The sequence below is a fragment of the Poromitra crassiceps genome, assembly GCF_964638095.1.
Source record: "Poromitra crassiceps genome assembly, chromosome: 18".
Lineage (NCBI taxonomy): Eukaryota > Metazoa > Chordata > Actinopteri > Beryciformes > Melamphaidae > Poromitra > Poromitra crassiceps.
In genome coordinates this window covers 14,242,916-14,259,281 of record NC_139636.1, presented here as the reverse complement: position 1 = coordinate 14,259,281, position 16,366 = coordinate 14,242,916, and the positions used below count along the sequence as shown (strand labels likewise).

General features: G+C 41.7%; 1 protein-coding gene across 1 annotated transcript; it reads right to left on the bottom strand.

Moving 5' to 3' along the window:
- Positions 1-183: 183 nt before the first annotated feature.
- Positions 184-14,784, bottom strand: LOC310793366 (choline/ethanolamine kinase-like). The gene is made up of 11 exons (XM_083655173.1): positions 14,216-14,784; positions 13,167-13,275; positions 12,797-12,910; positions 10,644-10,777; positions 9,325-9,429; positions 6,690-6,748; positions 5,320-5,407; positions 4,978-5,086; positions 2,292-2,398; positions 1,944-2,025; positions 184-1,778 (listed from the first exon to the last, which is right to left on the bottom strand). The coding sequence occupies exons 1-11, from the start codon at positions 14,716-14,718 to the stop codon at positions 1,722-1,724; spliced, it is 1,467 nt and encodes a 488-aa protein (XP_083511299.1). The 5' UTR covers positions 14,719-14,784; the 3' UTR covers positions 184-1,721.
- Between the last annotated feature and the right edge of the window lie 1,582 nt (positions 14,785-16,366).

The window sequence follows — 16,366 nt, the reverse complement described above, 5'->3', positions numbered from 1 at the left end:
AGAGTACCAAAACTGAACCATCACTGAATGAATCCAACATATTTCTAAAGCATCTCATATATTTAGGCCATAATGTGTTGCCACCTATACCCTATGGAAAGAAAGAAGAGGCCTTCCACACAGCTTCACAGCATGTATCTTTATTAGCTTCTAAATTATAATACTCACACTAAGTAGTGCAAAGAGGAGCAACAAAACACAGAGCATTGTGCAAACAAGTTTTAACAATTAAATGAAATTGCAATGGAAACACTTTTGTGTGTTGAAAAACAGCTAGAGGTATTAATTAGGCACAGTTAAGCATCTAACAATGTTCCTTCTGATGAATACACGTACGCTGCTATGTGTAAAACAAGGATATCAAGAATTGTTGAAGTGCATTTAACCTAACACAAAAGATTCAGTCTAAATAAATACAATAAACACAAAAGGAAATAAACAAAACCCCAATTATTTTTCAAACGATTGCCAAAGAGAAATAAAGCCGCCGTTTTTCCAGCCCAAATGATCAATTATTGCTGGATCTAATTCTCAAGGCAGCAGTTCAGGTTGATTTGTTTTTTTTAATCACGTGCCAAATGGAAATTTCAGTGACATTACTACACGTAAATGACTGATGCTCACAGAATCCAAGTTATAGATCTTGGTATAAAATGGAAGAAGAAGAGAAAATGCTCAGAAAAATACATTCCAATGTAACAAACATGAGATGAAATGAGAGATGACAAAAGATAAGTTAACTTAAATATGAGCACAACTGGTTAAATCTACAGTAAAAAAAAATACATCTACAGAGGCGAAGAGATCCAATACGCCAAATTTAAAACGATCTTACAGTTGGTTTCAACCCTAATGGTGAGACAGACAGTTTTGTGGAATACAGTGATACTGTAGAAAATAGCCCTCATACAAGAAGTCGTTAAATTAAGGAAAGCCTTTGACTTAACTTTACTGGACCTTTAAATGATAACCGATTAGAAATATTTGAGCTCAACAGAAAATATGCAGTAAATCTGCCTGTGTATTATAGTAAGGAGTATGCAAGAATGTTCAGTTTGCTTCTTCCCTACAATTAACCTCATGCAATCGATGCACCTACACTACAATGGACATCAGACCAGAGAAATGAGGTAGAAATAGAAGACTAAAACGACTAAAGGAAACGTCTATTTGTACAATCTTTACCGCTGTTACTCAATCTTGTTTAAGTATACGGAAAGCAAATGAATATTACAGTCAGATTTATGCTCAGATGCCTGCGCTGGCCATCACGGACACATTAACATGCACAGAAAACACATGGAAAGAGTAAACTCCTTTGGACCCTTGATTTAAAAGTGGTCAGAAGAAAAGTGTATCTTAAAAATGGGTGGAATAAAGTAAGAATGAAAAAATATATATAGTTGAAAATCAAGTTGGTGATCCCATGATAAATGAAATTAGCTGAATTTCACAAAATGGGGATAAGTGCTTTACACTGGATTCCCAGCAGATTGTTAATACTTATTATTATGCTATATTCATAAGTGGATGAATGTCTCATTACTTGCCATTCCATTTTGTTACATTGCTTGTCAAAAGGAGGGCTGCATAGCATTGGACTTTCCGATAACACGTACATATTTGAAAAAGGTCAAAGAACTGAAACTAACAAAGAAACAACGTGTACTCGAAGAATGATATGGATGGACAGTACAGTACATTCTGATAAGAGGTGGAATTTAGGAGAAGAGCTTTTTTTGCTTGAAGTAGGCATCGAAACGACACTGGGCATAGTCCTGCAACACAAATACCATGTTTTACTGAGTCACGGTGCACTGAAATGAAGCATTACGTAAATAAAGTACCTCTCCAACTTGAATGTGTTTCTTGCAGAAATCTAGGCTCTGCAGTTGAGATTTGCATCAAATTGTGACAAAAAGCTCCACAAAGTTTCCCCTTACCATGTATCCAAACTCGATCTTCGATATCTTGGCTTGAATGATGGACCAGAGCCCCCAGAGGAAGTGCGACGCTAATGCATACCTACAAATCAAGCAAAAAATGCCTAGATCAAAACAAAACTATGTTTCCTACTAACCTGACGCTGCCAGAAGGATGGTTTTGTTTTCACAAAACGCATGAGATCTCGTGAGATCTCACGTGAAATCCAGCTGCCTTGCAAGGTTAGTTTCCTACCAGCACGAGACAGAGGATTCTAACTTCTGTACAATTATTGCACAATGTATTCTAACTGAATGTTCTGATTGAAACCATGGTGGTGAATATTTATGTATACCACTATGCCCTACCTGTTAGCCTCAAGCATCATGTCCTCCTCGATCTGTGTCTGGTCCTCGTGAACGTCATTCTCAGAGTGTCTTCTCTCTTCAGCCAAATAGCTACGGATAAAGTGAAGCTGCAATACAGAGCAACAAGATTTCACCAACAACAAACATGTTTTTAACGTACAATATGTAGTAAAGCTAGTGGAATGGAGTTTTATCACTATTTTACTGAATCTGTGTTGAAGTTTTTCATGGTATCTTGGGTTTGGCAAGAGACTGGTATCTTAAAAAATGGGAATGGGGGCAGTTACTGGCATGAGATGTTTGATCTTTGATAAAGAAACATAAGGATTCCTGTTCTTCTCTCAGCTGTCCTTTGAGCCCTGCGTCACATTGTCTAAACTGGAATAAAAGGGATTCATTTATTTTGGTGTAACTGGGTGGCTTCATTTGGAAATGTAATGGTGTAGCCTCATATGGTGCATAAAAACATTGTATTTAGCAATGTATCAAGTTGTTAACTCACCATCTTAAGGTCATCACCAGGTACGGTAATTTCTTGATGTGTGATTCGGTACTGATTTGCACTATGCCTTTTTTTGGTTAAAATCTGTGCACACCTGTGTGTCCCTTACGGGACACTAAATATTTAAATACTTGATTATTTTCAACTTCATTTCATTGAGACTGGAGGGAACACTGGCGCACACTGGCTACGGCTCCTCTTTGACACTGACTTGGATTTTACTGCTTGTGATTCACGTGACCTTTCTGCTTTTTGTGTTTTCTGCATGCTTTGATATGATCTCACCCTAGGAGTAGTAGTAGTTAGTAGTAGTAGTAGTAGTAGTTAGTAGTAGTAGTAGTTAGTAGTAGTAGTTTATTCAAGAACATATTGAATCGAGTTTACACTAGATGAATTTCATGTCCTTTACATTATAAATGTTAAACCACACAAACATCATTAAAAAAAGGGGTTAGAATATAAAATTGTTACTTTTCATTTATAAGTCAAAGTCTGAGGTGGAAGAGGTTCTATCTAACTGGAGGACTTTGGATTATGCAATGTGAAGTGCTGCCTACCTGCTCTACTGGGATCCCTGTTCTCCAGACAGCAGCTGTCTCCTCCAGCTCGCCACAAGCCCTGTCCTGCATTCTCTATCAGTGCGGAGATCTCCCAGAGCCAGGCTCTTATTGAAGGTCTCTGGTGACGTGTTTATTTTGTTCAATTCCAGCTCTCCTGATGTTTTTTGTAAATGACGTGATTTTTAAACTGCTGACTAACTGCTTTCAACGGTACACCAGCTGAAACTAGCATTGGCCAGCCTGTGGCTGTTGTCAAATGATGTGGGTTTTTTTGTCTTTTGTTTTATCAACTACGTTACTGATGATCTCATACACCACACCACAGCTACTAGCCTGGGTAAAACCCAGCCTCCATGTGACCTCCATGTGCTATCAGTCACTTATGTTACAGGCATAGTCTGTGACGTCACGTTGAAGGCTGGGTTTACCCAGGCTACTACAGCTACAGCTTTTACGCAGGTTCATAATTACACCCGGCAAGGCTTTTTAATCCGCTGCCAAAAGCTGTGAAGTCCAGAAGCAAAACAAACGTGGGCGTCATCTTTAGAAACATTGCGGGACTACACTCACGAATAAATCCCTCCTCATGCATGACCAGTAAGGCTCCCTGAACTTTACAACATTGCCTGCAGCATAAGATGAACAACAACAAAGTGGATTTTTTTTAACACAACTGAGAGCTCATCTTTATAAACATGCACAGTGCACTGGGGACAGGCATGTACAAGTGAAAGCAGCATAAGCTTTGCACTATGCCATTTAACATTATATTGAAAGCTGAACTCAAATGTGTAAGAACAACTTTCGTCCACCAGATGGCAATGTGTGGGAAGAACATTTCTATAACACATTCCCTCAATAGTCTCAAATCTAAACCATCCTCTTTTTTTTACAGTCTAACAGCAGGATAGAAAGGCCCTGTCTGACAACCTAAGGCTAAACGTGATCAGCAAAGTCTTAAAATCAACTCTAAACTGTGCAAGTATCCAATGCACATGAGAGATCATGGAGAGATGCAACATTGGGGATAAAAGCATCCTGTTGCATGACTCCAGCAGAAGGCTGTTGCGATCAGGGCCTTTTACTGCAACTATGTGGAGGAGAAACCTCTGCAGCATCTTTGTCTTTGTAATGCATCTAATGCCTTGGATGCATTCTTGCAGGCATTGGCCTCTTCAGCTCACCAATGCTTAACGTGGCTACTACCCCTTTAATACTACTAGAAACTGAGTGCTCATTTCTAGCGCCCCTCACTGGCTCACCTGCTGAATAGCAGGATGCATAGTTTTCTATTTAACCTTTTATTTTGGGATCTACTGCTATTTTACTTATTTTTTTTATTTTACAAATTGTTGCCATTTATAATATTAACATTTGCACATGTACACTCTGCTGTGGCAACACTATTCCAGGCAGAAAGTATAGAGTATTTTACAATTTCATTCTTATTTTGAGTCTTTGATCCCCCATAAACATGGACTGAACTCTGTGACCGTCATGAACTAACAATTCAATTGACCTGAAGGAGTAAAGGATTGTGGGTCAGAAGCAGGTAGACACAGTAGTATTAGGGTTAGGGTTAGCCAAACACAGTAGTGTTTGTCTATAAGGCGTTGAGGCTGACCTGCTGCTCTCTGCTGGGGTAGTTCTCTGGTGTGGCCTTGTAGAAGGGCCACTGGTCGTACGTGTAATCATACATCCACTCACAGAAGTGGTTCCCGAAATCAAAGCCCCTAAAGGACAGAACATGCAACAGCTTTCAACAAACATCACAATCTAGACTGGAGCCAGAAAAACACATTTGAGAAACGTGGGCTGCATTTCAAACCATTATGTCTTGAAAAAAGCCAGTGACATTGTTTTGATTTCTGACTCATGTGGTTGTTTTGTTGTATGATTCATTTGGTTTGCTAAAAACTAAACCAACCTCACATCATATATCTATGACTAAGAGGCCATACTTTACCTGTAGTTGTAGCTGCTGTATTCAAAGTCTATGAGCATGAGTCTCTCTGTCGAGGTGTGGTCGCGGTCTTCCAGCATCAGAATGTTGCCTGCAATGCAAAGACAAGTGAGAATCTCCACTGTTTAGGCACACCCTATAGATTATGTGGGCAACTCATACCTCAAACTGAAACCACTGTCCAAATGAATGACGCTCCGATTGATCGGCACCCTTTGCAGTTTGGCAAAAAATACAAAAAATGTTCACCTTCAAATTACCTTATATCAAGCCATGTACTACCCATCTGGTCTCATTAGTCTCTCCCCAGACTCAAATATTATTTTTGAATCGCTGCACTCCGCATACTACATAAATGAGTCTGCGGCACTTCACAGCCACAGCTGCTATTTGAGGGCGGGTTTAGGGGGTTTGAAATTGAATGAGTGACAGGTCATAGTGCCAATGAGAGTGGTTCAAAAAATGGGCCGCACCTCCAGCAGTACTACATAAATGAGTGGGTGGGCCTCCCTGATCGCAAAGTCATTACGGATTGGTGAATGGTGACTCCACCACTTTCAAGTACTTCTTGTTAGCATAGCTTTCTGGCTCTGAGCCTATGATGAGCTGAGCAGACTAGATTACCTTCCGTAACGTTGCCAACTCATATCCCAGCTTCGTCCTATTTACTGGAGCAACAATTCAGAGTTTTTGTACCTACAAACAACCCAAAAAAAGAAAGGGGGGAAAAAACGAAAAAGAAAAAAATAGCATCCCTAGTCCTCATATGTTTTTTGTTTTTTTAATACAGTGTAAGACAGTGATACTCAACTTGCGGCCCGGGGGCCAGATGCGGCCCGCGATAGGGTGCAGAGTGGCCCCACAACGTGAAATAAAGTGACTGAGCTCCAGCTAAATTGTCAAATAGCGTTGTCCAGGTACAAATATGTACTTAACTTAACTTAACATAACTTAAATTAACCTAACTAACCATCCTGTGAGTGTGTGCACTGTGCACAGAATAGTCCGACTAAACTCCGGCAATCTGCTACATAAAAAATTACATTATTAAGGTTTGTTTATTAACTGGCTCCTATCATTTTGCAAAAGTGGCCCTCGGGCAAAGCAAGTTGAGTCTCCCTGCTGTAAGACATTCCCAACAATATGAAACTTGAATCTGTGACTGTCACCTCATCTAGTGTACATTAGTGGCTCGTTTTCACCCATACTATGTTGCATAATATAGGACCTGTTCGTAAAAATAGCTACAACCCAAGCGTCCCCTGACTGGTGCAACACGCTGCTCTTCTGAGAAAAGTGACAGTGAAGCCAGAGGGTGGATCAATCGGAGGCACGAGGAGGACGGGAGCAATGGCAGGATGGGAGATACTTACCTTCCTGGACGTCGTTGTGACAAAACACGACTGGAGATGGAGTCGCTGCCAGCAACACACTGCGGTAAAGACAGGAACCAGAGGAACAGAAGAGATCATACAATGAGAGAGAGTCAGCATAAAATAATTTGGGGTATTCAACAGCTCCCACTGTTCTACTCTACTGAGACAGAAACAGGATGCATTACGTAACACACATTCCATTCCTATTCTGGGAAGCATTATTAGTGGACACACATGTATGGAGAAATACCATCACATGTAGGTCTGTCCCTGGATAGCGATATAGTTAAATTGTTATTTAATAACCATACAAAAATTGCAATATTTAATGATATCCATAAAGCCTGGAACAGAAGGAAACATGTAACTTATGCATAGTGGCACTGTAGATAGATCATACCAACATGGTTTAAATTTGTTTTCATTCTTAGCACGTTGTTTGTATTGTAAATTGCATCATCTTGTCTAGCCGATAACATCCAAGTCTCAGTCTTGTCTTTATTCTCTTTTTCTTTTTCTTTTTCTTGCCCTCCTCCACTCTATCTTGAATAGTTAGGCTACAAAACTGTTTGTGTAGGTCTGATTGGTCTGATTGGAGTCATATATGTTGTATTTATACTGTTTATTATTTTGTGTCAGTGTGTTGGCCTTGGGAAAAAGTGTTTTTTTTTTCAAATGTGTCTGAATAATCCAGACACGAAAATAAAAGAATCATTCATTCATTGGGTATGAGAAACACTAAGCAGCATACCATCCAGAGCAGCTGGGCAACCAGTGAGATTGCGCAATATGCTGCTCATGTTTATCACTCAGCTCCAGCATTGTTCACTTGAAACGTGGCAAATGCAAAGTTCAACCTCCAGCATCAACACCTTGCTGAGACCAGGCCGGCTTTCAAGTTACAGCTATACTGATTCAAATGTACAGGGCTGAGTGAAAGCTGGAGGAGATCATTAACCAATCATATTGCCACCTTTTGAGCAGGCAAACTCGACTTGACAGTCAAATTAATATTTGTCAATTAGTGTTTCTTTTGTGTGTCTTTCTTCCACTGTTATACTAGATGTGGCCATAATTTATGCTGCGTTCATGCGATGTGGGAATAATTAGGTTGTGTGGAATTGTAATTTATATCATGGAAACGGAGTACTGAGTCAAATTATATCATACTCAAGTCACATGAAATCACTGACCTGCTCAAAGATATGTTTGGTATTTTGAGGTGCAAACTACGCCATCAAGATTTGGTATCGGGGATGAATTCACATCCGTTGATTTAAAGATCAACAAAAAAGAAATGTTCCTCTCTATAGGCTTGGTAGTATTTGCTTAAATCATGGATGTATATGTGACTGATTGTGGAAAAAAGTAGCACCTTGTACAGTAGATATAGAGTGTATCTGCGCGAGTCATAGACACGTGCTGTCAGATCCGATTACTTTGAGCGCCTCAGATGACCGCAGCAGCAGAGAGCCTAGGAATATGCACACAGTGGCCATTACATTATACGTCTGCCTCCGTGCCAAACTGGTACACATCAAGATAACAATGTTGTCAATGTCAACACAGGTAATAAAGAATAAATAAACTAAGAGGTTGCAACAGCAGATTGGAGAGGCTGTAATCAATTATTACATATATATATATATATATATATATATATATATATATATATATATAGAGATATAATATATATATATATATATATTATATCTCTATATATATATATAGATATATAGATTATTAGATATAGATTTTTTTATTTTTCTTAAGTATATTTGAGCAAATATTACAAGTTAGCAGCTTCTTCACCATTCAAATACTGATTTCTGCAGATTAGTAAATCTTCCCAGTGAATTTAAATTGAGTGGGAATATGTTCAGAGAAGTTTTGCCTCAAGTCAGGACGGCACTGGGACAAAGGTCAGCCATTACAATAGAAAGAAAAATACAGTAGACCTACTCTCTAAACTTTATTTCTTTATGCATAACCCATTTTAAACTATATTATAACCTTATTCATGCTATATAGAATATTTTCATATTAATCTACATTACCATAACCTGCTACTATTAGCATGACCTTGTTCCACCCTATTGCTATTATATATATCAGTCACTATATATGACTGCTATATCAGACTATAGCAGTCATATCATATCTGTCATGTATTGTGTTGATGAGATAGTGTGCTGGTCCTACTATTTGAAACGTTTACTGAAAGTCACGTTAAAAAAACCCATTTACGTTTCAAAAGACATAAAAGTGGCCCACGTGTGTGAAGAATATCTTGCTGAACACAAATGACCACGCCCATAAACTTTTGTTGACCACAGACCTTACTAGATCCATTTAAGTGAAATCCTCATTCTAAAACCCCATCGCCTTTTCCCGCTTAGAACCAACATGGCGGCAATTTCTGGTTAAGCCTACAAAAATGCGTCATCTCTGCGGTACTCCATAGCCACTGTCTGGGTGGGCAGTAGAGCGATGGGAGAGGCGGGGCTAGGGGCGTTTCTTACCATCTTTCTTCAGACTTACCTGCACCTTAAAAGCTTCTGAACCCAGGCTAGCCATCCAGTTCCTGTAAATACACAGTATTTGCCCCTCCCAAGCCACACCCACAACTCACTGGAGGCTCTCCAGCTCTGCAGGCAGGTCATACTTCATCAGCTTGTTGTACTTCTTCACATGAGCTTCCCGCACAAACTTCAGCTTCATCACTTGATCCATGTATCTGAGGGGAAACAATAGACGAGACAGTACAACCACTTGCCAAAATAAAAGCGGACACTTCCTGTGTCCAGGGGGCGGCTGTAGCTCAGGAGGTAGAGCGGGTTGTCCACTAATCACTTTGGATAAAAGAGGTCGGTGGTTCGATTCCCGGCTCCTCCAGTCTGCATGTCGAAGTGTCCTTGGGCAAGATACTGAACCCAAAATTGCTCCTGATGGTGTGCCAGCACCCTGTGTGGTAGCCTGCCACCATCGGTGTATGAATGGGTGAATGTACCTATTGATTGTAAAGCGCTTTGGATAAAAGCGCTATATAAATGCAGGCCATTTTTTACCATTCCTGTAGCGGTAATGGTCAGATGTTGATCTTGAAGAAGGCCGGAGGGCCGAAACGTCATACAATTAAAGAAATGCATATGGAGCCAGAGTGTGCAGCGCTTTTTTAACTTAATGGTCAGATGTGTAACTCTCTACTGAGTCTAAGACATCCTAAAGGGCTCATTATACTCGAGCAAGCTCCGTGGGGTGGAGCTCCGCGAGTCTCCGCGAGTCACCGTGCGGACCTCGTGCTGGGGCAGATGCTTTTATACTCAGAAGTGATCAGCCAAGTGATCAGCATGTATTGTACAATGGTAATAGTGAGAACAGCCCGTGAAAAAGTCGCAATTAAATGCTATTATGTGCAGTACTGAGTGCGCTTTCACTCTCAAACGACCGCACATCAGCACATGAATGAATCACCAAACTTGTTTTTACTGAATAGCCGTTTCAGTTCTCAGCCCTGATAGCCTACTCTGTGCTGCTTTTAATCTCTCTCAATCATGCTCTCAACACAACACATTTACTTGGTGAAATGACTAAAAATGAACAGTTGCAAATCAAAGTTTAGCCTACCACATGGGTCAAGAAATGTGGTGAAAACACAGCCCAGTGTTCAGGGCTCAGTGGCGGCTTGAAAGCGGCCATGTTTGGAGAGAAGCCGTGCGGAGGTCGCGCTGTGAGAAAAATCTTCAGGTACGCGGTGGGCGCCCTACGGAGGTAGCGCCCAACAAATTTACGTCATTTGACGCGCCCGGCCCTCGCTCCACCCCCATGCCCTTCACAGCATGGTGAGCATAAAGCAGCCTTAACAGTATGTGAGAGAGAGAGAGAGAGAGAGAGAGAGAGAGAGAGAGAGATAGATAGAAAGAGAAAGATAACAGACCAAAGTGTTCTCACCTGTCAATGGTCGCAAACAGCCACTTGGGCTCTTTGTTAAAGGGCATCACCATTTCATGGAAACGCACCATCTTGGTGGCAATCTCAGCTGAGATGGACGGGTCTGACAGTTGATCCGTACGCATACGGTTATTCTGTCAAAATAGGTGGAGAGACAGAAATCACTCATTTCCACAAAACGCAGCCTTTATACTGTGGCTTAGATCAACAGCTATGGCTTCCAAATCAACTTTGAAAACGCTACACAGACAATTCAAAGCTATTGTTTCATATTGTAAAATGGCGTTTCCTAAGCAAAGTAATGCACTTCTTTTAATGAAAGCACTTGACTGAATTAAGGTCTCATTATGCTTTCCGCATCAGCGAGGAACGCGAGTGTCCGCGCGGAAAAGTGACGTCAAATCAGCAGACACGCCCCTCCGCAAGGCTCCGTGCGGACGGTTTTCGACCGGCCGTGCGCACGCCGAATTTTGTAACTACGCGGACGCGGACGGGCGGACAAAGTGGAGTTTTCAAGACTCGTGCTCAATTCCGCCTGCAGAAACCCACACAGAGTATACAAGCTCCACACGTTTCCTCGTCGGATTCCGTGTCTCTCATTTCCGTGCGGCCGGCCAAAGCGTCAAGCATAATCCAGGCTTTAGGGATGTCGAAAATCATAATTTTTCTTGACCGACAACCGACCCTCATTAGCCGACAATTGGTCGGTTAACCGAGAAGATTAAAATGCGCTATTTGACTGTCTGTGCCCCATTAAACCATTACCACAACAAATGCTTGATTTTTTTTCATTCGAAAGCGTTTATTTTTACATCTACAAGCAGAAAAAAACACATTAACAAAACGAGAAGACAAGTTGAATCCTCCAGCCATCTAAACAAAAACATTCCTCTGATAGGCTATACTGCTTAGAGCTGCAGGCAGCCGCCCCGTGAAGTACTGTTTGAGCGGACGACAGCCCAGGCTGCAGGGCGCACTGACAAAGCGCGCATCACTACAGTATCTTCTCTTTTAGCAATAGTCTCACTAATCCCCACAGTGGTTTACCTGCCTTTTGAGATCTGCAAAAAATAGTTTGCTTCTGTCTCACCCCTTCTTCCTCTCTTCACACACGCGACGAGGGCTGTGCTCTCTGTGTGTCTTGCAGGGCTCCACAACATTATAAAGAGGAGTCCGCACTCCGCACGCAGTCTCTTGTTGTGAAACAATTTCTCAGAACTGCCATGTGTTGGACAGTAAAGACTAACGTTAATTGATACTTTTCAATCGTCAATTAGACCGCTTCATGTCTGCATTTTTGTACCACGGTAAAAACTACTGTTTCATCATTGAGTGCGAGCGTATGCATGCGTGTGCAGCATGATGAACATGCAGAGAGGGAGGGAGAGAGAGTTAGACCGAATGAGCCAATGAAGAAAAAGTAATGACAGCACACACGGAGTTAACAAAACTATAGAACATGTATGAGCTGATTGTTTCGCTGGGTGTGTTCATCATTCTGAAATGGTCACAGAGCACATCTGAGCTGTGTGCTCAGACAGGAGCAGCAGAGGGGCGGGGCAGTCAGTGCACTCACTTCACTGTGACACTGTGGCTGCAGCAGGTGTTCAGCTGTGTGTGTGCTTCGCTGATCAGACATCAGGTAGATAAAATCAACATGAACCATGTGTTTATTTCCAAATCTAGCTTGATTAACACTTGCCCCATCGTTTAATATACTTATGTTACATTGCTGACCACGAAGGAGGGGGGGAAATCGCCACATTGGCAACACTGTTATATGCAAATTAACATGGAAATTGACCATTTAACCGACATGCTTAACCAACCAAAGACGTTCTCGGCGGTTAACCGGTTAGCGGTTAACCGTCGACATCCCTAGGCTGAATACAGAAAATGTTTCCATTTGAAAGTAAGCGTGAATAGTTTCAGACCAGGCACCACCTGTGCCATCATAGGGTTCACGTGACAGATGAGGCGTGTCTAATGAAATTCAAGGACACAGATATCATGTTTCAACACACAGATAAGACACAACCCTAACCCTAACCCATGTTAACGTAGCTTGTCTGAACAAGGCAGTGGTATGGTATGAGGCGAGAGAGAGAAAGCATGAGAGTGTGTGTGTCAGTGTGTGTCAGTGTGTGTCATACTGGAAGGTACTGTTCCAAGCGTCCCTCTGGAAAGATGCCGTACAGCCTCGGGCCTAGAGTTCGTTCTGCCAGGATTGCAAACATCACACTCTCCAACACCAGAGAGTCCACTCCCTGTGTGACAGAGACAGAGACACACACACACACACACACACACACACACACACACACACACACACGCACACACACACACACACACACACACAGTCTGTTGATGTTTTTCATTTCTTCTACACACCGATGAGAAGAGCAATGATGCTGCTCGTTTATTTGATGATGGCGTTAGTCTGCATCTCATAATCACTTTCTCCCCATCTATAAATACACGCAGACACAGGACTTCTCTCATAACCAGTGAAGGCAGACAAACCTGTAGGATGGCGCCATAGATTCGGAGCAGCACCATGCGAGGTTCCTCCCCCATGGAGGGCACATGGTCAGGCAGACGACACATGTACAGTAGATTACTCAATCCACCACTGCAAACAGCAAAAAAAAAAAAAACAGCGTTATCACATCTGAGCAAAGGTGGCCTGATCAGATCCAGCCATAAGACATGTCAGTCCCAACTGGCACACGAGGAGTATATGAGTAAATATATGAATGACTGCATATTGGAGAATGAGGTTAATTGGGTGCCTGTGTCTGATGCCTCTGAATAGAACCTGAATAAGTTAGGTTGATGCAATGCTTACATTTGTTATGTGATTCTGTATGATTGCATATGGAAATAATGGTTACATGCACACACATGCGCAAGCAAACACACACACACACACACACACACACACACACACCGCGCCAGAATTATTCTAGGTCGAGTTTACTGCTTATGTCAGTAGTAGCCTATGTTTGTTTTATCCACTCTGGCAAATTGCAATTACAGAAAGGCTTGGCAGAGTTATTACATCCTTAGTGTCAGCCCACACAAACAGGTGAGGTTTAATTAGGTTGCTTTATTTCATCAGCTGGTCCTATTGCGAAAATAAATAGTAAACATAGAGTGATACTATACAGTTATCACATAAACACATGTTGTAGGTCAACAAAATAGTTTTACAACAGAAAATCGCATCGTAATAACACAGGACAAGAGATGACATACGGTAAGTATACCGGGTAGCACGCACGCGCACACACACACACACACACACACACACACACACACACACACACACACACACACACACACACAAAGTGGTACTATCAAGTAGCCTACCACTGTACAAGAAGATAGTATTGGAAAAACTAACGTGATAATGGTTATAAATGACATGATTTGATAAAGAACCTCCGCCCTAAATGAAATCTCTGATATTATAAACGTTAGGTAAAATCTGGTGATTTATCTCAACTAACTACTACTAGTAGGCTATGGCATCGTTGCAGCTGCGAATTCATAGTGTTAGCTAACATTACCTGACGATGCTGATGTGGAAATCATGCTCTGATAGGTTCTTCCAGGACCCAGAGAGGAAGTCGCGGCACCAGGCAAACGCCCTGCCCTTGGTGTCCCGGTCGACCTCCTCGGTTCGCCCATCCCGGTAGGACTCTGCCTCCGAGTCGTCGCCGCCGGGTCCCACCTGCGGACTCGGGGTTCTCAAGGTGCTCTGCCTCTGGTTAACGCAAACAAGCATGTCTGCTGCTGTCCCTTTCTTTTCCAGCGGTGGACCCGTGTCTTCTGTTCTAACGGTAGGTATGCTGTTGGAAACCGGCTTGTCTGTTTGGTCCAAGCCCCCCACGCCAATACCGCTCACATTTTGTCCGGTCTGCATCGTGAGTTTTCTGGCAAACAGTAACGTGAAGTGATGAGCGGTCTGAACTGTCGCCTGGAAGCGGGAGGAGCCTGCAGTCAGACGAAGTTCGCTGGTACAGGAAGCTAACCGGAATAGCCTGACATAGCTGGATGGTGTGAATCGCATGGGAAGCGACTGATGACGGCAGTTGTAATATTACTGTAATCCACGTCCTATATTTGCTTGCTCAATGAGTTTGTCATCCTATTTGGATTTAACCAAACTGGCGTGTCACAGATCCAATCAGTATTCGCTTCCGTGTTCATAACAAAGGTCCCTAAAAAAGAAGGACAAGACAACACGCACGTCACAGCTTGCGGAGTTGACGTCATTGTTCTCAGCATACCAGTGGAGGGGCGATTCTAGGGGGGCTTTCTCGCCGAGAAGAGCCTGGTGACGCGAGGTTAAGGGGGGCTAGCCCCTCATGACAACGTACCATGCCAGTGCCTTACAAAAGTGCTCGACTCCCCATCAAATCACTGGATAACAATTCATTTTCTATATTTCTATTTTTACACCACAAAATATTTCTTCCAAGAAAATGACAATTTGAATAATGCTGTTTGCAAAAATGCTCAACCCTTTTCACTTTGACAAACCTCAATTTAATTACAGTAGGTACGCAATTTACCTTCAGAAGCAACAGCCTATAGTGTATAATGATAATGGTCCAGAATGAACAATCACAGATTTCAATAGGTAATACCGTATAGTATACCGTAAGTAAAAGACTCAATCACAATGACCAGAACTTTCCAAAGTAAAACATCAAGTTATAGCAAAGCAGATATTGTACAACACAATGTGTGATGATGCTTCAATTCACTGTCCATAACGCTGCTGCAAATAGGCTATACAATAAAGCCCAATTCTATCAGAATACAAAACACTGTGACCAACTAAAATAATAAAGTGCAGCAGTTAAAATCCCCCCAAAAGACCACCTGAAACGAAAACCTCATGACCTTGAAAACACATTAGAAAACGTAATGTTGTGATGCAGTATGAATAATTTTTTTAATTGGAGATTTGTGCAATTTCGACAACGTTGACAAATGGATGACAAGCACTATTTTCTAAAAAATGACTCAGATGTACCTGGACATCCTATACATTTTCTGAATGGTCTAGGTGTCTAGATTGTGGGTCTAGACTAGAGTTTCATGAGGCTGTGATGATCCTAGAGCTCTGATACAGTAAGGCAATTAAGTAGCCTAAGTCAATAAAAAAAAATGCTGTCATCACATTCTAATGGTAACTATGAGACCATCATTTATCACACATGAATGCAAATGGGCTCTTTTGATTCATTAGAGTCTCAGCTTTGTAGCCATACCCAATTTATTTCAGTTAATTCCATAACTGTTTAAGTAGCAGTGTGCAAAAATAGAAAAAGAAAAAGGTGAGAATATATTTTCACTGCATACAGAACATTATGTCTTTAGGACCATGGAGGTCATGTATACCCATGTAGCTGACATATGTCAGACATGGCTGTAAAGAGAAGACTCTTGTGGTTCTAATGCTTTCATTTAGATATGTTGATATGAGAGGTCAAGGGACCCATTTGAAAATAGTCATGCCGACTTACCTTTGTTAAAAACTTTGCCGACTTTGTAGTACATTACAACCACTTCCCAGCGAGCTAGCATAACATGGCTGGTACGTATTCGTCTGGATGTCTAGTAGGCTATTTTTCGGGGTGTTGAAATGAAATGTAGGTGCAAGCACCCCTAAAAGAGGCTAAAAACACCCATGAACGTGGGAACAGAGT

Bases quoted from the DNA above. Each gene is read 5' to 3' on its own strand.
- LOC310793366 (XM_083655173.1), bottom strand. From the start codon at position 14,718: ATGCGATTCACACCATCCAGCTATGTCAGGCTATTCCGGTTAGCTTCC. The intron at 12,911-13,166 runs GTTTGTCTGCCT...TCTGTCACACAG, and splicing joins TCTATGGCGCCATCCTACAG to GGAGTGGACTCTCTGGTGTT. The intron at 6,749-9,324 runs GTGAGTTGTGGG...TCTTTACCGCAG, and splicing joins GCAGAGCTGGAGAGCCTCCA to TGTGTTGCTGGCAGCGACTC.